Below are 27206 nucleotides of genomic sequence, written 5' to 3'. Positions count from 1 at the left end.
TAGGGTACGTCTAGATTACGTCCGTCGCCGGAGCCGTGTAGATTTGTTTGTTCGGCAAAGGGAAATGAAGCTGAGACTTAGGGTACGTCTAGACTACGTCCATCGCCGGAGCCATGTAGATTTGTTTGTTCGGCAAAGGGAAATGAAGCCGTGATTTAAAGAATTGCGGCTTCATTTAAATTTAAATGGTTGCCCTGCTCTGCCGATCAGCTGTTTGTCGGCAGATCGGGGCAGTCTGGACGCTCCCCTGCCGACATGAAAGCCCTTTACCGACCTCCCTGGTAAACCTCATCCTACAAGGCATAAGGGGGAGGTCGATAAAGGGCTTTCAGGTCGGCGCGGGAGCGTCCAGACTAGCGCGCTGAGCCGCAGCCATTTAAATTTAAATGAAGCCGCGATTATTTAAATCGCAGCTTCATTTCCCTTTGCCGATCAGCCTAATCTACATGGCTCCATCGATGGAGCCATGTAGTTTAGACACACCATAAGTTACATAGGGCAGAGAAGCTCAGAGCACCAATGGTTCTAAGACTCTTCCCCTGCTACCCACTGCACTGCAGCAGCACTACCTCCAAGAGGAACTGCAGAAGACTATCTTGTTCACACTGCCCTGCCTCTTCCTGGAGCTCTTCACTGCCATCCTCCCAAACCAGAGGTTCCCTGGACTCCAGCCTGCAATCCTCTTCCTCTTGTTCCTCCACAGCAGCCTCTTTGTTCGTCCTCCAGCTCCCCACCTCCTGCTCCAGGCTGGAGTCCCAGGAGCTGCTGGGAGACAGGCAGCTGCTCTTCACAGACTCGCTGGGTGAGACTCTCTTGGACTCCAACCACAGCCACGCACGACCCATCTGCAAGCACACATAGGGGCAGGATAAGCCGTCTGTTTCCAAACAAATCCCCAACTGCACAGACTCCAGCCCAGGACGCCAAACCATGGAAAAGTCATGTGGAGAGCAGAGCCTGCTCCTGAGCCCAGACGCCACAGCCCATTCTCTGCTGGTGCAATCAAAGACCCCAGCTGAACCACAGATGCTGCCATTTCCGCATGACTGAATATTAGAATCCTCTGGCACTTCAGCACCCAACCCAGCCCTCGAGGGCCCTCATCTACTGTGCTAGATAGCAAGGGCACTGTCCTACTTTTACCGCAGTAACGCCCAGCATTGGGAAGCTGAGATGGCCTGGCCTGACTCTTGCCTGGGCACAATACACAAGACAAATCGTCCCCATTTTACAGATGGTGAAGTGAGACCCAGAGAGAGTCAGTGACCTGCCCGAGATCACACACAGGCTGTCTGAAGGGACCTAGGTCTACAGAGTTCCAGCCTTAAGACGAGGTGTTTTCATGCATTTCCTGGGGCCTGGGCAGGATGCAGGTCTGTGGTGTACAGAAGGGGTGCAGGGACGTGAGAACGCAGCCGATGGCAGCAAGAGCTCCACAGAGGAGTGGTGCCTTGGGAACCGGAACATTATTTCGCTGCTGTGAATAATCCCTGGTTTTGAGAAATGCTCTGCTCCCAGGAGAACACTTGGTATTTTGGAGTCTCCTGAGAACAAGTGCTCTAGAAACACGTGTTTTATGTGAAAGCTGAGATCAGATGGAGAAGCTGGGTCATGTGTGCAGCCCTAGAGGAGATCGAACCGAGGAAACAGAACCACGCATTTGTTCTCCATGTGGCCGTGGCATCAGGAAAGCAAGTTGTTTACTTTGTGGAAATGGGAGCAGGAGGTTGCTATTGGGACCCTCCTTCACCTTTTGGCGGAAACAGATGGAATTTGACTCCTGAAATGACCATGAGACAACATGATGTCTCAGACTGGTGCTAAGTGGAAAGGCACAACAAAAAAACCTTCCTTATCTCCCATTAGCAGTCTGGATTCTGAAATGTACAGGAAGGCTGGGTTAGTTCTGCGCCTCTGCAATGTGGCTAGGCTACTGCTACTGCAAAAGCCTTCGCTTTGGGATCATCCGAGTGTGCATTTAAAAAACAGTGTTGCACAAATCTGCACCTGAATTAATTTCATATTAAAGTTCATGTACATACATAATACATGCCTAGGAAAAAGGACTGATGAATGCCAGGTGACCCAAATAGAATAAACAGAATCAAGTAATCCATCTCCTATCACTCATTTCCATCCCTGACAGAGGCTAGGGACTCCACCACTGCCCATGCTGGCGAACAGCTATTGATGGACCTATCCTCTATGAATTTACCTAGTTCTTTTTTGAATTCTGTTCTAGTCTTGGTCTCCACAACATCCTCTGGCAGGGAGTGCCACAGGTTGACTGTGTGCTGCATGAAGAAATACTTCCTTTTGTTTGTTTTAAACCTGCTGCCTATTAGTTTCATTTGGCAACCTCTAGATCACGTTATGGGACTGAGTAAATAACACTTATCTGCTTTCTTCACACCAGTCATAATTTTATAGACCTCTATCATATCCCCCTTTAGTCATCTCATGTCCAAGCTGAAAATCACAGTCATATTAATCTCTCTTTATTGGGCATCTTTGAGAGGGATGTTTTGATTGTGTCACCCATCTAAATAGCCCTGAACATGCTTAAAATTGTCTGTAGTAGCACATGGTATGGGTATAACTTTTTTGTGTTCAGTGGACTGTGGTGTCCTCACTCTCATCTTCCCTCTCCTCTGTTACCTCAGAGGGTTCAAGTACTTATGTCCGTGCTAAGGAAATTGACTTTTGGTGAACAGAGGGAGGTCTCTGGAATTGAGCCCTGTAGGCAGCCATTGTGGCCCCTGAGGGAATGGTCTTGGTGCATGCTCATGCCGCTGATCAGAGATTTTTGCCTTGCAGTGCCCCTGGTGCCATGCCTAAGCACTCTGGGTTTTGCGTTGTTGCTGTCTGTTGTGTGTGTGGTACAAACCCCCCTCAGTTCTTTTTCTATCTGAAATCCATTACAGGACTCCAAACAGAGGGGAGAAAGGGAGGGGCGTGGAGCACTCACAGGGACACACATCTCGAAGAACCATTGTTACTGCACAGGGTGAGTAACAATGTCTTCTCCGTTGAGTTGTGTCCCTGTGGGTGCTCCACTCAGGTGACTTAGTAGCAGTACCCGCCAGATGGTGGTGTGCATTGGAGTCATTTATGTAGAGGAGGAAGGACCGCGTCTGCCAGAATGGTGGTCCTCTCTGTAGAGCATAATGCTGTGTGAAAGTGTGATCGGAGGACCACGTCGCAGCTCTACAAATGTCCACCAATGTTACGTTATGCAGGAAAGCCATTGTTAGGGCCATCGCATGTGTGGAGTGAGCCCTGATGATCTGATGACGACTGTTTTCCACAAAGTTCGTAAGCGGTGTATATGCAGTTCGCAATCCATTTGGAGATATGTTGCACCAAGATGGCTGTTCCCTCGTATGGCCTGGACCAAGATATGAAGAGTCTGTCTGACTTCCTGGTCTCTTTGGTTCTATCTAAGTAGAACGCAATGGCTCATCTTGCATCCAGTATGTGCAAGATGGATTCTCTTGAGGAGGTACAAGGCTTAGGACAATATGAGGGTAAGTATACAGGTTCATTTAGGTAGAAGTCCGATATGACCTTGGGGAGACATTTGGGATGAGGCCTGAGTACAACCTTATGTTTAGTACAAGTGGTGAAAAATGGTTCAGCCATGAAGGCTGCAATTTTGCTCACCTCTTGCAGATGTTATTGCCACTATGAAGGCCACTTTCAGGGACAAGTATTATGGTAAATGCGGTGGCTAGTGGTTTGAAGGGTGGCCTGGTGAGTGTGTCAAGAACAAAGTTTAAGTCCCAAGGTGGCCACATTTCACGGTCTTTTCTGGCTCTCATTGTCATATTTAGACAATGTGGGCACTTGTGTGCCGCGTGAGTTTCTCCCAGACATTTCATGCAGGACGCATGTCTGTCAGAAACTGGTATTGAATCCTGGCATGAGTTGCATTTCTTAAAGGCGGGAGAGCCCGGCATGCTGAGGAAAAATAAAGCCACAGCGGTTTTTTGTTTTTGTTTTTTTTAAACTGAAAGAATCGTTGAAAACAGTTATGAACTGACTAAATTTATGAACTCTTTCTAAATTAAATATACTATTTGTTTGCTTCCTGTCAGAAAAGGAGAGCTCAGCTGTGACTCTGTCTTCAGCTGAGGACAGCAGAAAAGGAACCGAGGGAGGTTTGCGCTGCGCGCACCCAGCAGACAGCAACAGCACAAGAGTGCTTAGGCATGGCGTGAGGGGCACTGCTAGGCAAAAATTTCTGATCAGAGGCCTGAGGAGCACCCACAGGGACAGCACTCGACGGAGAACCATGGGATAGTGAGCATGGTGGTAAACCTTTGCTGGTCTGTTTGTATTTGTGATGGTGGGCAGTGCCTGTTGGAGAGGTGTGTCTGTAGAAGATGACAGTTTCCTTTGCAGTGTTACTTCATCATTCAAGAAAGGTGGAATAATGGGAAAGTCAGGCTGGTCTCATGCTATTGGCACGGGCAAAACATTGGTGCTGAGCAGGGGAGGCCCCGATGTGGATGCTGCTTGTCTGTCCAAAGGTTGTATGGGAGGGTTTGGTGTCACTGTAGGCAAAGCCACTTCATCCAGTAGCCGTGCAGTTAGTGCCAATTGTTTGTGCATGGTCTTCCTAGGTGCAATCGTCCTCCATTACAGCTCCACGGCTGGCGCCAATGAACTTGGTACAGGAGGGGGAGCCTTCACTTGTGGTAAAAGTTGCAGTACCGTGCCCTTAGGGGTAGTTGGTGCCATGGAGGCGGAGACCATTTTGTCTTGTCAGCACAGGTACGGACATTGCTGGAGGTTCCTGGTGCATCAAAGATGTTTGCTCTGGATGAGGTGGGACCAAGGGCAGTGCTCTCACTGGAGGCTACCTCTTTAACGGTTCGTGACCCAGTGAGGACAAGGGTCTTTTCCTTGATTTTTTAGAGGAGGAAGCACTTAATCTGTCCAGAGGCTGTATCTGGAGAATCTCTTGTCATCGTCTGTCCAGGGTCTGATACAGAAGTTAGGGATTTCTGCATTAAAATGAGTTGGAGAGCCATATCTCTTCTTGCCCTAGCCTGCAGATTGCTTCCGTAAGCACACTTCTGAGATATGTACAACTCGCCCAAGCATTCAATACATTTCTTTTTTAATAGTTCGTGACACAAAGGGAGTGTCCATCAGGTACTGGCATAGCATCTTTGCAAGATGCACCCCTTCTAACCTAGGGATTCAGGAACATATAAGGCGTCCCCACTGAGAACTTCAGGACAAAAAAACCCTCGTTTTTTTAAACTCTAAACTTAACTGACACTAACTCACTAGGAATTCACTAAACTGTGAGTAGGTGTTAAAATAAGCTGGTAACTATTTTAATGTCAATAATGACACCACTAACAGACACAGAAGCCAAGAATGATAAAGGAGGAACTGAACAGGTTGGGATGTGTATGTTAGAAGACATGCCCAGAGATGCCATGAGACCAGTACTGCACATGAATACCTGCCCAGCTATTGCTAGTGAAAATCCCAGACTGCTGGTGCCAGGATGCACTGCTGCCAGAAGTGGAACACCCACAGTGATAGCATTAGAAGAATTTCATTTAGTGACTGGTGCCATTGTTTCTTTTGTGGGACACTTTAAAACACTCAGCTTAACATCCAGGTCACACAATGAACAACTCCCATTAGAAGGAGAGACAGCTGGTGTCAGATAAGTTCTATTTTCCCTACGTTTGGTTAGACTAGGCACGTATCAGTGCAGTTTCCTGTGCTCTAATGTACTTGCAGTGGCACATTCCTGTTTGCTATTTGAGATATACTTTCATCATTCTGCTAGTTGACTCTTTCATCCTTAGATTCAGAGAGCAGCATTTAATGTTGTGCGTTTCTTTGTCCCATTGTCCAACAGTGGGAAAATAGCTCCAAGACAGTCAGAATCAAACTCTCCCACTTCCAGCTTCCTTGCAGGTAGTTCAAGGATTTTGGCTAACGTAGAAGAAAAGATCATCAGAATGGCCATACTGGATCAGACCAAAGGTCCATCTAGCCCAGTGTCCTGTCTGCTGACAGTGGCTAATACCAGATGCCTCAGAGGAAGGGATCACAACAGGTAATCCTCATGTGATCCCTCCCGTCACCCATCTCCAAACAGAGGCCAGGGACATCATTCCTACCCAGCCTGGCTAACAGCCATTGATGGATCTAACCTCCATGAATCTATCTAGATCTTTTTTGAACTCTGTTAAAGTTCTAACCTTCATTGCATCCTCTGGCAAGGAATTCCACAAGTTGACTGTGCTCTGAGTGAAGAAAAACTTCCTTTTGTTTGTTTTAAACCTTCTGCCTATTAATTTCATGTGGTGACCCCTAGTACTTATGTTATGGGAATAAGTGAATAACTTTTCGTTATTCACTCTTTCCATACCAGTCATGATTTTATAGACCTCTCTCATATGCCCCCTTAGTCTCCTCTTTTCTAAGCTGAAAAGTCCCAGTCTTTTTAATCTCTCTTCATAGGGGACCTGTTCCAAACCCCTCAGCATGTCTGTTGCCCTTTTCTGAACCTTTTCCAATGCCAGTATGTCTTTTTTGAGATGAGGCGACCACATCTGAATGCAGTATTCAAGATGTGGATGTACCATGGTTTTGTACGGAGGCAAGAAGATATTCTCTGTCTTATTCTCTATTACTTTTTTAATGATTCCTAACATTGTTTGCTTTTTTGACTGCCGCTGCACACCGAGGGGATGTTTTCAGATAACTATCCACAGTGACTCCAAGATCTCTCAAGTAGTTGTAGCCAAATTAGTCCCCATCATAGTGTATATATAGTTGGGATTATGTTTTCCAATGTGCATTACTTTGCATTCATCATTAAAGTTCATTTTGTTGCCCAATCACTTAGTTGGGGGAGATCTTTTTGAAGTTCTTCACAGTCTGCTTTGGTCTTAACTATCTTGAGCAGTCTGGTATCTGCAAATTTTCCCACCTCACTGTCTAGACCTTTCTCTAGATCATTTATAAATAAACTGAATAGAATGGGTCTCAGGACAGACCCTTGGGGGACTCCACTAGTTACCTCTCTCCACTCGGAAAACTTACCATTTATTCCTACCCTTTGTTTCCTGTCTTTTAACCAATTATCAATCCATGAGAGGACCTTCCCTCTTATCCCATGACAACTTACTTTACTTAAGAGCCTTTGGTGAGGGACCTTGTCACAGGCTTTCTGGAAATCTAAGTACTTTATATCCACTGGAGCCCCCTTGTCCACATATTTGTTGACCCCCCTCAAAAAACTCTAGGAGAAGGAAGGAAGAATAGAGTATAGCCAGGGTGAATAATGAAGAGAGTAGAAACTGATGAAGCAAACTGTCAATTTATGACCAAAACAGGAAAGAGAAAAAGGAAGCACTCAACATGGCTATACGTATCCTAGTTCTTAGATAACTCTATGAATTAACAGCTGAGGAACCTGTGTCTTGAGGAAAGGAAGAGAAAACCATAAGGGACATACATCAGGGGCACCCTTGTGGTATGAAGCAAGCAGCTAAGAGAAGTTCTTCAACCCTCCTTAGACGGGAAGCTATAGTAATTCACCCCATAATCAGAGCACAAAGAGATTTCAGGAAGGGACACAAAGATAATAGGCCAATGTGCTCCACTTCTCAGCAGGGGGTGATCAATACTCCCCTTCTGGAGAGCAAAGGACTGTAAAGGTGTGAGTTGGGGGATCAGAAGTGGGGTCCGGAAGAAGATACGGTTCTCCTTGAAGTCTGACAAAGCTCATCAAACTGAAAGACACACAGCTTGAACCAATGCTGTTCAGATGGGCTATGAACTGACCAGAATGGATGGTACTTAACCCCTCCCTTCCTCTGTGCTACCCTATAGACTTCCTGTGCTGTGCTCCCGTTCACGAATAAACCCCCACTTTGGCAATGATGCCAGAGTCTCATGGGGGAGGTGCATGAATTCCTGAGCAGTGTACAACTCTCCAGACTGAGATCCCATTGTGAATCAGGGGGCTGAAGGTTCAAAGGTCCAGTCTAAGGAGGCAGTGAAGTCACATGTTTTACTCCAGAAGAAGAGTGAGGCCCCACAGGGTCTGTCACACAAAGCGTGGGCCTCCTAAAGACAATTTCAAAGCTGGGGCCAGAGCACCAATCCTGTGGATTTATGACATCAAGTCATTGATAAAAATCACACATACCATAGGGCTTCAAACCAGTCTCTGCAGGACCCCACTGGAAACACCTTTACATTTTGAGAGCTGGCAATCAGCCACACTTTTAATCCATGCAACTCCGTGGAATGTCGATTTTAAATTGCTCTAGTTTTTTAATCAAAATTGTGTATGATATCAAGTAAAACTCATGGCAGTCTCAGCATATTCCATCAACACTATTGCCTTCATCACACTTGAAATCTCACTAAAAAAAGATACTCAGTTGTCATCCCAGGGTCTACTTTTTCATAAACATGCTTGGCTGAAGATGCGCTAGAGCAGTTAGGTGACATTAAAGGGGAAGGCGCTAAGAAGTCACAAGTGTCACAACACACTGAAACAATGTGATGAATGAAGAAATATGTAAGTTGTTTCTGTACTCAAAGCAGTAAGTCTAAACAAGCAAGTGGAACCAAAAACTCTCCTGATAGGAAATTTGATATAATTGGCATTACTGAAACCTGGTGGGACAATTCATGGCGAGAATGTTAAAATCCCTGATTAACCTGCTCAGGGATAACAGATAAAAATGGTGTGTATGGGAGGGGAGGGGGGAGGAAAAGGAGGGGGAGCGACCTGCTACATTAAAGGCCTTACCTGTTTAGAGTCATTGATCACTCAGGCACAGGATCTTGTATGCATATGGACCAATGTGCTAATTAAGAAAGCCCAGGAGGAGATACAGGCAGAAGTGTTACAGACTATCAAATTAAAACTAGAAAAGACGATGAATTACTTCTTAAGCACTACAAAAGACAGGACTATGCAGCACTTTAAAGACTAACAAGATGGTTTATTAGGTGATGAGCTTTTGTGGGCCAGAACCACTTCCTCAGATCAATGTGAAAGAAAATTGGCATGACCATATATACCAAAGTGATACAATCAAAAAAAGTGAACAGCTATAAAACTGATGAATCAGATTGAAGAACAAAAGAGGGGTGAGGGGGGAAGGTTAGTGTCTGTGAGATAATGACATTAGGGGGTGATAATTGGGGAAGCTATCTTTGTAATGGGAGATAATTAGCATCTTTGTTAAGACCCATATGTAAAGTGTCAAATTTAAGCATGAATGACAGTCCTGAGGCTTCTCTTAAGCACTGTCTGTGATGTGTAGAAAGAAATATGAAGTTATGGGGGCCTTCAGTTTGGAAGATACATGCTAGAAGTCTCATGCAGCCAGTAATAAAACATCATTAGAGTTTCTAAAAATTGAAGATAATTTTCTAGCACAAAAAGTCTTGCACACAATGAGATTTTTTGGGGACCTCATTATGATGAATAAAGATAATTAATTACTGGACCGGAAGTTGATGGTTATCAATCGACCTGTGATCATAAGCTGATGACATTCAGTACCAGCAAATAGAGGGATAGTTCCAACTCTCTCTGGTGCTACAAAAGGGCTTGTTTCCCAAAGCTAAGGACAATTATGAGCAAAACCGATAGGACAAAAAAAGTTTGGTCAGTAAGATGTGAATGAAAATTGGAAGTCTTTAGAAAAGTTTATTAAATGGCAAAAAGTCCATGTTTGCACAATCAAGAGTTGGCTAAAAGGATCACTGATAAAATTAAGGCAGAAATTACAATTCAAAAACAATGTATACATGGTACAAAAAGGGGAAATACATAGCTAATAAACTAGAAACTATAAGCTGCAGAAAACTGATAAGGGAAGCTCAAGATATTAGGAAAAAATCCATTATTTGCAGAACTAAGAATAAAAAGGAGGTTTTAAAAAGTTTGTAAGGAATTTGCAAGATGGCAATGATAAAATTGTTAATAATGATGTATGTTAACCTATGATCTTATTTTTTATTTAAATTACATTGTATTTGGCTAATAAATACTATAATGCATTTAAATGGAAGAATGATAACTGGTTTAGAATGCTTATTAGAGAGAAATATGCTGAAGGTAAATGGAAGAACTAAAACACTAAAAGTACTAGGCTTTTCTTTAGTACAAAAGTAACATTTATTTAATGTGAGACCTAGTACAGCAGGCTTCATTTTCAGTTAGCCAAAGTAAGTCTGATGATTTGATCCTAAGATCATATATAGCCTCTCTCCGACTTACAAACCAGTTACAGACTAAGCAATTGGTCGTAACTCGGTTCGTTCGTACGTCAGACCCCACTGAGTTACACGTGACCGTGCTGTTCATAAGTGCAGATTGTGTTCATAACTCGGGGTCCGCCATTTATGACAGCTTTGGTCGTAACTGTGAACGGTCATAAGTCGACTGTTCGCAACTCGGGGACTGGCTGTAGTTGTGCACTCTCATAGTGTCACGAACATGTTAGCTGCAGAAAGAGTACACCATATAGTTGCCTAAATAAATTTTAAATAGGAAATTTGAGGGTACTTTTGCAACTAGTAACTATAGAAATAGTTGTACTGTTGCAAATGATTTATTAAGGATTTAATTGACATGGAAAAGGGTGTGCCCCAGATTTATCATTATATCTGACCATGGATCCATATGGGTTATATACCTTAAAAGTACAGGAGACTGAAATATTTGCTTACATCTGTGGGGGTATTGTTTGCCAATTGGCATCAGATGGGTCAAGGCATGCACACTGATTTGCACTACTGAATGATTTAGTATGTTGCTGTTTTCTCTGAATCTTGGGACTATGTTCATAACCCTAAAAACTCTCTTTGGCTACGGCTTGATACTGTTTGGTTAGATTAACAAGTGGATGCATTTGGATTTTATGTATCGCATTTACCCATATCTTATATGTAACTACTTGGGAAAAACATGGGTAGTAAAATAATGTACTTCTTCATTTTCATACAAAGAACAAGCTACATGCAGAAAAGATAGAAGTGTTTAATAAATATTTCTGTTCTGTATCTGGAAAGAATCAGAAAGCTATACTTAAGGGCTACGTCTAGAATGGCCCCTTCTCTGGAAAAGGCATGCAAAGCAGGCAAGTCAGAATAGGGAAATCCGCGGGAGATTAAATATCCCCCGCGGGATTTAAATAAACATGGCCACCGCTTTTTTTCCGGCTTGGGGAAAAGCCAGAAAAGAGCGTCTAGACTGGCGTGATCCTCCGGAATAAAGCCCTTTTCCGGAGGATCTCTTATTCCTACTTGCAAGCCGGAAAAAAAGCGTCGGCCATGTTTATTTAAATCCCGCGGTGGATATTTAAATCCCCCGCGGATTTCCCTATTCTGACTTGCCTGCTTTGCATGCCTCTTCCGGAGAAGGGGCCAGTCTAGACGTAGCCAAGGAGTATGTTAAACAATTATCTAAAAGAAATAAACAAGGTGATTTGCACCATGAGGAGTTGCCTGAGGTCTCTGTCCCCCTACTATTCGTTTAAAAAAAATATTGGCAAAGGGAAAATTCCAGAACATGGAAGACAGCTGCTGTTGTACCACTATTTAAAAAGAGAATCCTATTTACCTCATACCATTTCTCCCATTCTTAACAAACCCATGCTATTTATCACCTTAGTATTTTCTAAATGTTTGCAAATTGATTCCTTAATTATTTGCTCCACTAGCTTTCCTGGTATAGAAGTTAAGCTGACTGGTCTGTAATTCCCTGGATTGTCCTTATTTCCCTTTCTATAGATGGGCAATATTTGCACTTTTCCAGTCTTCTGGAATCTCTCCTATGTTCCATGACTCATCAAAGTTAATTGCTAATGGCTCAGATATCTCCTCAATCATCTCCTTGAATATTCTAGGATGCATTTCATCAGGCCCTGGTAACTAGAAGACATCTAAATTGGCTAAGTAATTTTAAACTTGCTTTTTTCCCTATTTTAGCTTCTGATCCTACTCTATTTTCACTGGTATTCACTATTAGGCACCCAATCACCACCAAATGTCTTAATAAAAAACAAAACAGAGAAGTTATTAAGCACCTCTGCCATCCACATTTTCTGCTTTTTCCTCTTCATTGCGTAATAGACCTACTCAATGGTTCCTCCCTGTCACAATAAAATCTAGACCCTCGCCCTAGAAGCTTTCTCCACTTTCTGATTTTGTTGGATAATCTGTGCCTGGCTGTGTTATTTTACCAACAGATGCCTGGATAGTTGAAGTCCCGTATCACCAAGTCCTGTGCTTTGGATGATTTTTAGTTGTTTAAAAAAAGCCTTTTACACCTCTTCTTCCTGGTCTGTGGTAGATCCCCTAATATGACATTATCCTTTTTTTACCACTTTTATCCATGCCTAGATACTTTCAATAAGCCTGTTTCCTATTCCTACCTCAATGTCCATCCAAATGTATGTTTTAATATACAAGGCAACACCTTTTTCGCTGCCTGGTCTTCCTGAGCAAGCTGAACCATCATAATTGTGTTTATTTACTAGCATTATTAATTCTTCCTGCTTATTCTCCATACTTTTCACATTAGATGCCTATATACTAAGATACTAATTTGATTTCTCCCACCCTAGTTTTATCTTGTCTCTCCTTTATCCCTGCTATTACAGCCCCATGCTGTTCCCAAATTCTAACCCTTCTCTCAGGTGTTCATGTTTTTGACTTACCTGTGGGCTTTGGTCAGCTGCCCCATCAAACCTAGTTTAAAGACTTTTCACTAGAATTTTGTAAAAGGCAGGATAATTATTCCAAAAAAGAATGACACTTATTCTGGAATAGAGCATCCACAGGAGGTACACTACTACAATTATTTCACTACATTTATGCCAATTTCCCATGTAGACAAATCCGTAGTACTGTATAACACTGATTACAAGGCCATACCTATAAAATTGGAGACTAAGAGGGAGGACAGTCACCCTGGAAAGGATCGTGGACAAGCAATTGAACATGAGCAATGCTAAGGCAGAAAGGGTTATGTGATCTCTGATGTAACATGGGGGAGAGGAAGTTGCAAGCTCTTACTTCTGTGTATGGCTTTGGTAAGACTGATACTGGAATAGTGTGTCCAATTCTGGTTCCCATCTTTGCAAAAAGGATGTTGAAAAGAATGCAGAGGATGCATAAGAGCCACAAAAGTTATTCCAGGGCTGGAAAACATGCCTGAGCTCTTTGCCTTTCACTGTAAATCAGTTAAATTGATCAGCTTGAGAGGTGAAGATTGCAGTATATAAAGTACATTCAAAAGGGTGTACATGATACTCAAAGATTCTTAAATTTAACAGATGGTTATTAAAAAAAACCAGCAGTTGGAAACTGAAGTCAAATTCAGATTAGATGAATTTTAACAGATTAATTATTAGAATCACCAACATAATTTGCCCTCTCTTCAGGTCTTCAAATAAAGATTGGATGCCTTTCTTGAAGTTATGCTTTAGTAAAACAAATTATTTGACTCAATGGAGGCGTAATCAGGTGAAATTTTGTGGCCAGAGAAACACAGGTGACCAGACTAGAAGATTTTGGTCTCTTCTGGCTTTGAACTCTGACTATCTGGCTTCTGCATCCATGGGTGAAAGGACTAAATACATTGCATACTCCAGGGTGGGGAGTGTGTGAAGTACCCCATTCCTCTGCCTAATGCCAGCTCAAGCAGCAGCAGGTATATTTCCAAACAAAACCTGCACAATTATGGCCTATGGGGTCACACGGACTACACATTTACAATGCACAAATAAGACTTTAAATGCCAAGGTTTTAACAGTTTCTTGCAGATTAAAGAGCCTCTGTTCTTCATGAAAGCCAGGTCATATTCTGATGCACTTAGCCACATTTCCTCTTCCCTTCCTCACTATGGTGCAACACTCTGGGCATTAGATGTTCTCCGGTTCAGGAGGTGGCCACATTTCAGCTGTTTGTAGACAAATAACTGGAACATACTTCAGGATCCATGAATCTGAGAAGTGCTATGCTCATCATTCAAAATGAGATTTCCTTCAATAGAGGTCAGCGATACACATAGACATGTGTCAATACAAATACATTACACACACACAAACCCTGGATTCTCACCCATATTTTATTATATACACATTTACATTTCACTATAAAAACCTGTACACTTCACATTACAGTATGTACTAACCACCAGCTGCTAGCTAACACCAGAACGCAGATGTGGCCGAATACAGCTGCCCTAGAACAGGCAGTGTGGCTGCTCTTCCTTTCCAGAGACGTTTATTCAGCTTACACTTATCAGAGAGAATGTGGTCTTCCATGTAGAGGAGCCAGGATGATGGAACAGGCCTCAGCAAGAATCCTGCTTACATTCAGCTCTTCCCCTGTTCTGTGAGTTGGGCAGGCATGGTGCTCTCTCCTTGCCTCCTGCCTACAGCCTCATTTCTTCATCTTCATGTCAGCCTCAATGGCGCAGCGACGCCCTCTGGTTCCCCCATCCTACTCAAGATGCAAACAAAAGGAAAATGGTCCAGAATTAGCATAGACGGAAAAACTTTTCCCTACTCAAGGCAGTAGGGAACTGCACAGATGGAAAACACAGTTCTCTCTGCTTATTGGAAGTGGGAAGGCAGGGGCTCCAGTCTGCTGTAAGATAGGCAGGGGAGATTTTGCTGAAGACCTTTCTACAACAGTCAATGTGGGTCTAAGAATACAAAGTCCCACTGAGGCCTCAGAACCCCAGAGCCTCTATAGTCCACTGAAAGCAAGATGAAACAACATTTTGGCTGCTTCTCACCTGGAAAGAGGTGTTTTGGGGCCAATACATAGTGCTGCCTTCTTCTACATGAAACATTCCAGACCAACTGTTCAAGAGGGAAGAGGGGGCTGTGGGCTAACATACCTGACCAGCTGCTCATCCCTACAGGAATTGCTCCTCCAGCGGAGAGACCCTGGCACTAGCTCCCTAGCTTCTTCACACAGCTATTGTCCATGAGTGCAGGGCAACTGAAGAGCTTCTTCTCATCGGATCCCTCTCCCTCTGGCTGACATGCTGCCTCTGTGGAAATGCTTCTCTATCTAACAGATGTGTGAGAAAACAAAAGCTCAAAACTTTTGTTCCCAGCTTAAGGGTTTGGGCTCCCAGGCAAGGAAGTGTTTTTCCAGGCTCTCGCAGATGACGAGAGCGGCACAGCTGAGGTGCCTACAGAGCACTGTGGTTGCTTCCTAATCCATGAAACACAACAGAAACAACTCAGCAGATCCCATCTCCCTAGTCCTTTAGCCTGCTCACAATGCCCTGGATGGGAGGATGAGGGATCCTATATGTGCACGATCAGGTGTCAAGTGTATAAGAATTTGCAGTGCTGCATTTAACCCATTGCAATAATTGGGGTCTAGCAGGCCAACCCCAACTGGGAACTCAACTGTGGAAAAGTGCATGAAGTTGAAGAAGTGTTCCAATCACCCATAAAGTGTCTACAGGAAAAGATACAAAACTGGGACAAAGAATGAACTAGTCTAAACAAAAAGGCCTACTGTATTAACACCATGAGTTTGTGACTGGAAATTAATGAACCAAATCCAGCGTGTAGGAAATTAGGCCCATGAGGTATACAAGAACACAGAGGATCTGCTATTCCGCCCATCACTCCCTCCCTGAGTCCTTAAAAAAGGACCGACAATGGGGAGAATCAAGTTGGTTGGCTGGGAGACCAGTAGACTGGATGGAGCTTCACCATCTTGGCTGCCATACTATTGTCTCTTGGTACCCTGGGGATCCAGTGTTATGCCTGTGCCATCTAGATTCCATGAGATGTCCTGACCAGACCTGGCCAGAGAGGGGGAACCAGATGACACCAGCCTCCACCAGCTCCAGCTCAACAGCCATGTGAGACTTGGGTTTCTTTTGTCACTCCTCAGGTGACTTTCTCCTTCCCCATCTTATTTCTTCTCTTTCCTAACCTTCTCCTTGTGTCTGCTCTTTAACAGACTGGTGTTGCTGGCCAAGACTGCATGTTTTGCAATGCTGCTGTAACCGAGTGATCAAAGGTATCTAAAAGCAGTACCCTAACCAGCACAACAGAGGTACAAGTTTGCCAGGTTTGGAATGGCTGATTAGCCCATGGTGCAGGGCCTGTATTTCTTTAGCAGCAAGGCTGCAAGTCAGAGGATCCTGGAGCTATTCTAACTAGTGTATCCATGGACCCCACCATTTCAAAGTAGGGGATCTTAGTCTGAATTCACTGTTCTTTTCTCTTCCTTTGTGTGCGTGTTTGTCTTGTTTTGTTCTACAGTAAACAGGATTGGACTTTAATAACTCCAGCCCATCTTGAATAATTGTCTCTCTTCCCCATCCCCAAAAAGGACAGTTATTACAATTCTTTAAACTCTCTACTGCTAAACGGAAAGAGAATAAGGGATATTGTTAAACTGACAGCCCTACTTAATACTTTACATGTTTTTCCTTATACTTTTAATAAAACATTTAAAAGATTATTAATGAGCTAAGCTGGCCATGGCCTCTGTTATACCCCAAGCCTTAACTGCTTAATGTTGTACCATGAAAGGGTCACTAACATCTTTGACTCTCCAGGCCCATATATTCCATACAAATCATTACCACACATTGTCTTTCCATTTATACAGAGAGAAAGTAGGACAAAACTCATGGAAGAAAGGGGAGGCAGAGGGCAATGCTGCAACCCTGCATACTGGAAGGAAAGGCAAAAGCCTCTCCACACACTGGGGACAATGGGATTGAGAAGTCTTGGATGACCTAGATGTACATCCATGAATCCAACACATTGCCACAATCTCCCAGACAAGGAGCCAGCAGAACCTGCCAATGCACAATTACCTACTCAGTCATTCAATACTTACAAAGAGAGAGAGAAGGAAGGCAGGAGAGCCCATGGGGACGCTGTCCTGTCAAAAGGCCAAAGAGATTCACTGATCAGATTGCACAGACATGAACAATACCTGCATGCTCATAAAGGCAAAGAAGCAGGCACCTCCAAATTCCCCTCCCACAAAATATTACACAGAAACAGATAACTAGGGGTAAAGGAAAGACCAGCAAGTGAAGATTCTGTGACGACAAGAACGTTAAGACAGGAACATCACCATGTTGTCTCTAATCAAGGTCTGCTGAATCTCAACACCATTTTGGTGCTCCACGCACTCAGCTTCTATTTCCCACAGCAGCTACGTAGCTCCCAGGTAACAGGATACACAAGTTGCTACCAATGTTACCTCTAATCTTGTCCATCCACGTGCAGACTGTCTCCATCCATGTGAATAATAAATGTTTATGTGCACCCAGGCATATGCAAATGTGCACCACAAGTAGAAACTAAAATCCTAGTTGTGGATGCTCTAATGAGTTGAGCAGCATTTGAATCTCTCCAGAGCAGCAACTCAGGTGCACAACTTATAGGGAATACTGGCTGCTACCATCTGAAATGATTTAATCGAGCCTGGATGCCTAGGTAAGAGACATCACTTCAGCCACAAGTTAAGCTTGACGCAAGAATCACTGGTGAGGTCCTCTGACCTGTGTTACACAAAAGTTCAGAGTAGATGATCCCCCACGTTCCCTTAAGGTTTTATTTCTTTTACACACACAAAGGACAGAACTATCACAATTGCTGGGGTGACTCACCACACTTGTCTCTGTGATAACCTATAGCTGCCACTTCTGAATTGTCTGAAAGTCACATTTTCAGAGGGGGATGTTCACATAAGGATCTCAAAGCTATTCTAACCCAAGGCGCATTCATACTCCCACAGTCTATGATTAGGTGATCCTCTTCTGCAGCTTTTTTAGGATTCTCCTGAAGGAATCTTTCACACAGAAGTATGAGTACCAGCCTCCTTTTCCCCTCACCTTCTCTGACGCATCTTGTTTCCGAGTGGAATCTCGCCCACGCAGGCTCTTTGCGCTGATCCCGGACTCTGATGTCTGCATGATCAGCTGTGTGGCCAGAAATTGCTGCATGAAACCACACACTCAGTTATTACAGTATCGAGAGAAGCAAGCTCAGTTTCTCAGATCCAAGTAGCCCCTTCCTACAGGTCTGCACAGTACCTCCCATACCAACCAGTGCATGTGTTCTGTCCAGCACAGGGTCTAACTCATGCCTTTACCTGGATTTGTTCCAAGACATCTCGCTGCATCTCCACAGCCATGTGGTATACATCATGGTCAGAGCTGTTGTACATGACAGCATTCTGGAACATCAGCATGATATCACGCTGGAACTCAGCTGTGGTTCGGATTAGCCCATTCTCAATATTTTTCTTAATGGTAGATAAATCCATCGGCCTGTGAATGAAACGTAGTTAGAAGCAGCAGGAAAGAAACAAACGCTGTTACCTACCTTCTGTAACTCCTCTTTGAGATGCGTTGCTCATGCCCATTCCATTCTAGGTGTGCACGCACCTGTGTGCACAGCTGTTGGGAGATTTTGGCCTTAGTGGTATCCGTTGGGTTGGCTGTGGTGCCTCTGAGTGCCGCACTCACACGCCAGTATATTAGGCTCTGCCGATGCTACACCCCATCAGTTCCTTCTTGCCAGCAACTCTTGACTAAAAGGCAGACAGGCAGTAATGGAATGGACATATGCAACAGATCTTGAAGACCACTACAAAAGGCAAGTAACTCTTCAAATGCTTGCTCATGTTGACTCCATGCTAGGTGACTCTCAAGCAGTGTCTATGGAGGCCGGTTCACTGCTGACAAGCTTCCAGCACTGCCTCTGCTGGCTAAGCGCATCATGGGAAGTAAATGTGTGGACAGACGGCCAGGTAGCGGCTCTATGTACAGTTTGGATCAGTACCGGAGCCAAGAAAGCCACTGATGATGCTTGTGTTCTTGTCAAGTGCACTTTGGCTATCACCCATGGAGGCACTTTTTCCAGCTCATAGCAGTGTCTGAGGCAGGCTGTGATCCAGGGCAAAATTCTCTAAGCAGATACTGCACAACCTTTCATGATGTCTGCCACTGCAACCAACAGCTGCACTGACTTGCAAAACTGCCTTCACCTATCGATATCAAAGGCCAGCGTCCTCCTGACATCCAACAGATGCAACCTGCTCTCCTCCTTGGATTTATGGGGCTTCAGAAATAAGTTCAGTAACAAAATGCCCTAACCAGCATGAAACTGGGAAACTGCCTTGTGCAGGAATGCTGGTTGCTGCCACAACTGGACTGTATCTTTTTAGAACACCATATAGGGCAGTTCTGACATAAGCTCCCTGATCTCAGACACCTGGCTATGGCTAGACTATGGGGGGCTTTATCATCAGGAAAAGGTATGCAAACTGTGCTCCGCAATTTGTGTACCTTTTTCCTATAGTTTTGTCAGAAGAGGCTTTTCCAAAATTTGGCCTGTCTACACTGGGCCAAATTTTGGAAAAAGCCCCTCTTTTGGAAAAGCCCTTCCTCACGGAATGAGGAAGACATGGCTTCTGAAAGTACGTCTGCTCTTCTGGGGGGAAAAAAAGAGCAGACGCATTTCCTGGACACGGCAGGGTTTTTCCAGGACCTGGAAAACCCCCATAGTCTAGACATAGCCCTGTGGGCAGATGCAACCATCAACAGGAACAAAACCTTCAAGGAGATGAGAGCAGGAAGCCAGAAATTCAAAGGGAGGCCCCATGAGTCCTGACAGCACAAGATTTAGATCCCAGGCTGGGATAGGGTGCTGGACATGAGGGTAAAAAGTTCATAAAAAGCACAGAATACTACAACTGGAAGGGACCTCGAGAGGTCACTGAATCTAATCCCCTGCCCTCACGGCAAGACCAAGCACCATCTGATGATGGGCTCTGACGGTGAGTCAGGGTTCCTCCAATCCTGCAGCCCTGTCGCAGCAAGATCAGACTCCACCAGCCAGTAGAACAGGGGGGTTTATTGCTGCTCCAGGATACAGCACAGAATAGACGTGATGTGGCTACAGGAGTCAAGGCCAGGATGCCTCAGCCCCCTTGAGATGGGGAGCCTGGCCCCCTAGATTCCAGCCCCCTCCTTAGTCTGTTTCCTTCATGGTTCCAGCCCAAGACTGTCCCTTCACCAAACACTCACTTCTTTAGTTCCCTCGCTGCCCTCAACCGGTCAGATGGGTTGGGTCTTCGTCTACGTGACCTAGGCAGCCCACCTGCTGGGCAGTGCTCCAGATACTGGCCAGTAGGGGTCACCCACAGCCCACAACCCAAGCATAGCAACCAGCAAGGTACTGATACTACATCACATGGGCAAGCACTCACTGCCGAGTATGATCATTTTCCATGGGAACTGTGGGCTCTTAAGTGGCTGATTAGGCCGATCCAGTCTTCTCTTCCTTCTGTGCCTCTTTTCCTCCTCGGCATGTCAGTGGGCAAGTTCAAAGTGCAGGGAGCCATTGCGCAGAACATCTCTCCAGTTTGAGTGATCCTAGGCGAATGTCTCCCAAGAGTCAATATCAAGGTTATCCTTTAGCAAGTCCTTATAATGCTTCTGTTGTCCTCCCATGTTACAGTATCCTGCTTTCAGCTGAGAAAACAGGACCTGTTTTGGGAGGTGGCGATCTGGCATCCGAACAAAGTGATCAGTCCAGCGAAGTTGCTGATGGAGGATCATTGTCTCACTACTGGTGGTTTCTACCTCTTCCAGAACACTGGTGTTAGTGTGTCTGTCTTCCCATTTGATCTTCAAGATTTTGCAGAGTCAGCATTGGTGATACCTCTCAAAGACTTTCAAGTGATGTCTCTGGGTTGTCCAGGTTTCACACCCATACAGCAGTGTTGGGAGAATGAATGTTTGATAGACAAGAAGGTTGGTATCTGTTTGAATGTCACGATCTTCAAAAACCCTGAGCAGTAAACGAGCAACAGCTGCACTGGCACAGCTCAGATGATGTTGGATTTCTACATCAATATCTGTCTTGGATGAAAGACATTCTCCAGTGCCTCTCTACTGATTTTAATGGATGGGGCATATGGTACCTCATTTGGAGAGTGCTGATGGAGCACTTTGGTCAAGCACCATTCTGGACCATCCCTGACAGGTGTCTGTCCAACCTGCTCTTAAATATCTCCAATGATGGAGATTCCACAACCCCCCATAGGCAACTTATTCCAGTGCTTAGCTACCCTGACAAGTAGGAAGATTTTCCTAATGTCCAACCTAAACCTCCCTTGCCGCAGTTTAAGCCCCTTGCTTCTTGTCCCATAGATTATGCTGTGTCAAAGGTTTAAATAATTATTTTTGTTTTTCATTGGAAAATAGTCATGACCAGGGCTCGACAATCTATGTAATCTACTCGCCCGTGGCGAGTAGATTACATCCCGGAAGAGTCGGGTTCGGGCGATCTGTACGTGCGAATGCGGGACAGCGCGGCTGGTGAGCAGGGCTCGGCGAGCCCTGGTCACAACTATTATGATTAGCAAGGCTCACCAAGCGGCAGTGAGCCCCACTCGCCAGCTGCACGGTTCTGCATTCTGTGCAGATTGCTCTGCGCCAGGTCTTCCGGGTTGTAATGTACTCACCACGGGAAAATTCTGGAATAGCTTTCGAGAGCTGTGGGGCAAAAAACCTGAACTTCCTAAGTTTAGGGAGAGGCTAGTACAATGGCATATGGCTCACCTACAATTACTAACAGCAAGTATCTACAGCGGCTGGATAGAACACTAGAGGGGAAGAACTCAATTACTAGGAAGACTTCTTTCCTTGGCACCTGGCTGGTGGGTCTTGCCACATGTTCAGGGACTAACTCAGTGGCAGTGGACAGCCTGCAGTCCACTGAGGTTCCACCTGTGGCCCATGCAGAACTCTCTGCCCCTCTCCCCCACGTGCTTCTTCCATATTGCAGCCTTGGACTTCCTGCTTCCCCCATCCCAGCACTTCCAGAGTGCCATGAATCTGCTGAGTGGTGCTCCGTCCCCACTTCTCTCCCTCCCTCCCTCCCAGAGCTTGAATGCCACAAAGTGCAGGGCTCCAGTGCACAAGCACACGGAGAAGGGGTGCCGAGGGGGGTTCCAGGCTGCCCACCACTGGATTTCAATCACGTGGCCCACTGAGACAAAGGAGGGCCATTCATGCAGCCCACTCACTAGTTTCAGTTGCCCATCACTGGTCTAACAACTGATCACCATGTCTGAGGTAGGAAGGAATTTTTTCCTAGGTCAGATAGACCTGAGTTGTCACCCTCTCCTGCAGCGTGGGGCGTGGGTCACTTGCAGGTTTAGAACTAGACTAAATGGTGGATTTTCTGTAACTTGGAGTATTTACATCAAGCCTTGAGGACTCCAATAGCTCAGCCAGAATTTATGGGCCCATTACAGGAGTAGGTAGATGATGGTCTGTGGCTTCTGATGTGTAGGTCAGACTAGACAATGCAGATAGATTCACAGACTTTAAGGCCAAAAGGGACTAAATTGGGATAGGAGGGCAACAGACATTTCCACTACCCTGACACTCAGCATTCTGATCAGGACGGCTGTGTACCCCCTTCAATCAGAGAGCAGAACACAGACACTTCTGTAAAGGAACACCTGTCCTGGGAAAGCCTTTTTCTGACTGAGAATGGGACTGAGTCTTTTCTCCCACCTTGCAATCTGATTGTCTGCTGAGGCTTAGGACTTCCCTGCCAGAGACTAACCCAGATATGTGCCAGAGAGAAGCTGATGGCAGATGACAGCTGGGTCACTTACCTCTGCACGATACTATGGTAGCCTGGTGCTATATCATCGGTCACAGGCTGTAGGAAGACATTGGCATATCTGCAAGGGAGGGAGACAACTGTGAGCAGCCTGTCGCCTCGCTGGTCAGAGGCTGGAGCATGCTCTGCACAGACAGAACGACTAAGCACTTGTGCCACAAACAGATGCACTTCTGGCCGAACGCTGCCAGACAGACGTGGGAAGTAGAGTCCTTCACCCAAGCACTAGTGCAGATCAGTCTGGGGGCACAGGAGAGCAGATAATTCACCTCCTCAGTTTGTTGGGCTTTAGCCACCTCTTCCTGCCAGTCCACACATGATCAAGCTCATTTACCTGTGATTGGCTGCTGCTCTCCAAACTAGCATAATGGCTTTTTTCCAGATCTTCTGGGCTTGAATTGCCTCCTGGTCCTCACTGCAAACAGAGCTGAAGAGAGAAGGATTCCCATCAGAGCACAATGCACTGAAGCCCATAGTCAAATGCACAAGGTCAGCGCCCAGTGCAAGACTTTCTTCAACAACCTCCAAAGCTGTCTTGGAACAGCAAACCTAAGTTCATGGAGTCCTGGACCTACCCACATTGCTCCGTGCAAGCCAAAAGAAGCTGCACCCATCTCCTGGGAACTGGCTCGACCGAGTTTTTTGTGTATAGTGCTCTTAGAAGTAGAGACCACAGGAGCCAGGCAGATCAAAAGCCTTATCTCCCCAACAGGCCCACTCAGCCAACACTACACACAAATGAGCAAACCTCATACCCTTTCTACAGCATGGGCTGGGATTTGCACTGTGGGTGGCTGACGGGTTCAGTGATACTCACAACTGCGAGGAGGCAGGGCTGCTGGGGATGGAATCAGCTAGCGTGTGAGACTGCAAAGGAGCATTATGGATACTGAAGCCATCGTCACTCTCACTCACAGGGGGCTCATTATCCATTTCCGATAGGTATCCCTCACCCTGGTCTTCTTCCTTGGGCTCCTCTAGGCTGGCAGCCTCACTGGCACCATCCTCATCGTCATCTTCACCCTGAGCATCCTGAGAGACAGGGTCAAATTCCATCAATCTGCCCAATCAACATGCAGCTTTCAGTAACAATGCCTGCATCTTAGCCTCCAAAGATGAGTGGAGGCCCTCATCACAGCTGCCAGCCAGTCCTAGCGGCATTTGCACAAACTTTGAAATCCCTGCCACAGCATTTCAAGGGCACGAGTGAGTCCTCTAAGCCAGGGGTGGGCAATCACTTTTGGTGGGGGGGCCACACCAAAATTTTGGAAAGTGGTCAAGGGCTGCACTTTTCTGTGGAGAAAGTGCGGGGTCCAGGATGGAGGTCGGGTGAAGAAGGGTGCAAAAGGTAAAGACAGGGTGTAGGGGACGGTGTGAAGTCTGAGAGGGAGTTTGAGTGGAGGGGGTTGTGACCTGGGTCAGGAGATGGGGCTGCAGGAGAGGATTCTGGCCTGGGGGGGAGGGGTGCAGGTTCTGGGAGGGAGTTGTGACCTGGGGTGGGGGGTACACAGGGTTTGGAAAGTGACTTTGGGGATGGAGTTGGGGTGTGGGAGAGGCAGGGGTGCCAGAGGCAGGCTCTGGCTGGGAGGTGCTTACCTAAGCATCCCCAATGCAGGCCAGGCTCCCTGCCTGCTTCAGCTCCAGAGAATTGAAAATGCAGCCTGCTCCCTCCATGTGGCTCTCAACTCCGGAAGCGAGGAGAGGCTTGCACCACCCCATATCCCAGGCCAATTTCTCAGATCCCGCTGGCTGTTTTGGGCCAATAGGAGCTGAGGATTGGGCTGGTGGTGGGGAGATCACTTGAAGCCTCCGGGGGCCCTCCCGAGTAGAGAGTCACATGGAGCAGCCCTGCTGATGCTGCAGGCCTGAGAATACTGGGAGGAAGAGGTATCTTGCCCACCCCAACCCTAGGCTATATATCAGGTGCAGATACTTACTGGCTCCCTCTCCTACTCAGCACAGGGGTGGGCCACAGGCTTCCAATCCACTGTGTGGGAGCTAAGAGGCAGCAGCAGATGGCATCAACCCTAATGGCATCAAACCCATATTAAGCACTGCATACAAGAAGTTCAAGGCCAATTACCTTCCCAAAGGCAGCTCGGGTCTCTTCCTTCAGCGACTCTGGGAAGAAAAGACAAAGAGCAAAATCTACATTCCCGGGCAAAGTTTTCAGAACTTCCCTTTCCAAATTATTCCCTGTTGCTGCACAGACTTTCTTCACTCCCATGCTGAACCAGACCACTGAAGCCCATTCAGCTAAGAAGATACAGGTAAAAGATATCCTAGCCCACTTAAAATTACCTGACAGCTCAAATTTGTGCTGAACATCAGCCTGTGAGGAGTCGTCACTTGCACTTGGTACATGTGTAGGGGATGAATCATCATCAGGAAGCATCTGGAGTGAAGAGAAATGCACAAATTTAAGCATTTCTCAGCTTCCTTCAGAGTATGGTGTAGAAATGAGTGTCTCATGACCCCAAACCCAGATAGTTTCATAGAATGCCATGACAGCAGTAATCCTATACCTGGACTGGCAGCAGACAAAGCAAAGAACTATCTATTCTATTTTGAGAGCTTCAAAGAGCTATCACAATAGTCATAACTCAACGACAGACACTGCTCTGCTCCAAGCATACTCACTTAAAAGACATCTCCAAACCCAGGGGGTCTAGTCCTTCTCTGAATTGCTTTTCCTTGTCTTCCAACTATTGCTTGTTTTCAATCACACTAGTTTCAGACAGACTACCAACATACCTCTATCTTCACCGTACTGTGTGCTGCTGCTGCTGCTTCTCCTCCCTTGGCTGACTCTGTCTCTGCTTTTGAGTTCTCTCCCATAATAGCTGCTGCTTTCTGCAGCTCCTCTGTCTCTTGACTCCTGAGCTCAGGAGTCTCTGCTATTTGCACAGCGGCTACTGCGGCTTCCTCAAAGTCCAATTCATTCTGCTCCAACTCTTCAGATTCTGTCTTTATCTCTGATCCCAGATCTCCAATGCTTATTAGGTCTTGAATTTCCTTTGCCTCTGGCTCCTCAGAGTCTTGTCTTTCCTGCTTCACAGTCACTGCCACTTGGGGGATCTGGGCCTGCTTCTCATGGTCCTGCTGAACTGGATGCTCCCATGGCCCAGTTAAGGCCTGAGGGTCATCAGTCTCTTCACAGAAAGACAAAGCGGCTTCAACTGCTGCTACGTCCAGGACTTCCGGATGGTCATCCCCCTTTACCAAGACAAAGATACAGCAGCACCAGCTAAGGTCAGCAAGGAGGGAAGCAGAACCCCTGTATTGGTTCAGATACAGAAACATTCCCACCCCAAAAACATCTCTTCCCCACGGGCCAAGGCCACAATGTATGAGCACTGAGAAACCTGCATTGGCTGCACCAGTGTAATTTCTGAACAGCAACAAACATGGCTTTCCAAAGCCACAGGAACTGGCTGTTAAAACAAGAGTCTTTGGAAGTTGGGAAGAGCTACAACTAAGGTGGCATTAAACATTTCCTTACACTCGAGGAGGGGCTATGTATATACTGTCTTCAGACTGGTCATTCCCACTTTGGCCCAAGTGCATCATAGATTGCTAGCATCTGATTCTTGGGTCAAGTACTGCATGATATGGAGATATAGGACTCGCCTGCCTGTATTTATGGCCTTGGAGACTCCTTGGCAGAGCTTGGAGCCTTCACGCTCAGAAACATGGGATTCTGGACTATACAGTGCTAGCAACACTTACCTGTTTGCCTACTTGGATGCCAGCTGAAACCCAAGGGGTTTCCTACTAGGGATGTTAACTACCGATTAATTTACTTACAAAAAAAAGAGTCTGGTAATACTTTAAAGACTAACAAAACATGTAGACCAGAGGTCTCCAACCTTTTTAAGCACGAGATCACTATTTGAATTTAAGTGCAATCCAAGATCTACCTCATATATAAATACCCTTGCCCCTCCTTCCTACCCCTTCTCCAAGGCCCTGCCACTGCTCCCTCCATACGCCCTCTTTTGCCCATCCTCACTCACTTTCATCAGCCAGGGACAGAGGGTTGGGGCGCAGGCTCTGGTCTTGAATTAAGGGATCTGGAGTGTGAGAAGGGCTCTGAGCTGCTCTTCGGGCAGGCAGATGGATGTAGGAGGGGGTTCTAGGTGCAGGCTTTGGGAGTGTGTTTGGATGCAGGGGTGCTCAGAGCTATGATAAGGGCTTGGGATACAGGAGGGGGGTTCATGACTGGGGTAGGAGTTTGGGATGTGGGCTCCATTTGGGCACTGCTGGTGGCTCCTGGATGGTAGTGCAGTGGGGCTAAGGCAGGCTCACCCGTGCCCTGAAACACTCCCTAAAGCAGCCAGCAAACTCCATCCCTAGTCCTGTTGTGCCCCCCCCCGCTCTGCGGAGAAAGGATACAGAATGGGAGAGGGGGCACCCTGACATCAGCACCCCTCTTTTCCCTCCCCTGCCCTGCACAGAAATGAGAAGACTCCCGGGGGGGGGGCAGCT

The 27206-nt window shown here is 45.9% G+C and overlaps 1 protein-coding gene across 11 annotated transcripts in view; it reads right to left on the bottom strand.

Annotated features, from left to right (window-relative positions):
- Positions 1-27206, bottom strand: part of LOC102461791 (bromodomain-containing protein 8) — a 57270-nt gene that overhangs the window by 17251 nt on the left and 12813 nt on the right. For 8 of the 11 annotated variants that reach the window (XR_012900104.1, XM_075917876.1, XM_075917879.1 and 5 more), the window contains 10 exons: positions 25473-25934; positions 25020-25113; positions 24802-24839; positions 23536-23750; positions 23053-23145; positions 22711-22779; positions 18166-18343; positions 17906-18010; positions 16900-16944; positions 570-845 (listed from right to left, as the gene is read on the bottom strand). Coding sequence is in view for 10 of the 11 variants with exons in the window: in XM_075917876.1 (XP_075773991.1) it covers positions 570-845; positions 16900-16944; positions 17906-18010; positions 18166-18343; positions 22711-22779; positions 23053-23145; positions 23536-23750; positions 24802-24839; positions 25020-25113; positions 25473-25934 (1575 nt within the window). In the remaining variant the exon portion in view is untranslated. Of the gene's footprint in view, positions 1-569; positions 846-14121; positions 14518-16899; positions 16945-17905; positions 18011-18165; positions 18344-22710; positions 22780-23052; positions 23146-23535; positions 23751-24801; positions 24840-25019; positions 25114-25472; positions 25935-27206 lie in introns of those variants that run through there. The other 3 variants (XM_075917883.1, XM_075917884.1, XM_075917886.1) reach the window with 1 other exon arrangement.

This window comes from Pelodiscus sinensis, unplaced genomic scaffold (assembly GCF_049634645.1).
Source record: "Pelodiscus sinensis isolate JC-2024 unplaced genomic scaffold, ASM4963464v1 ctg55, whole genome shotgun sequence".
NCBI lineage: Eukaryota > Metazoa > Chordata > Testudines > Trionychidae > Pelodiscus > Pelodiscus sinensis.
This window is presented reverse-complemented; position numbering and strand designations above follow the sequence as displayed.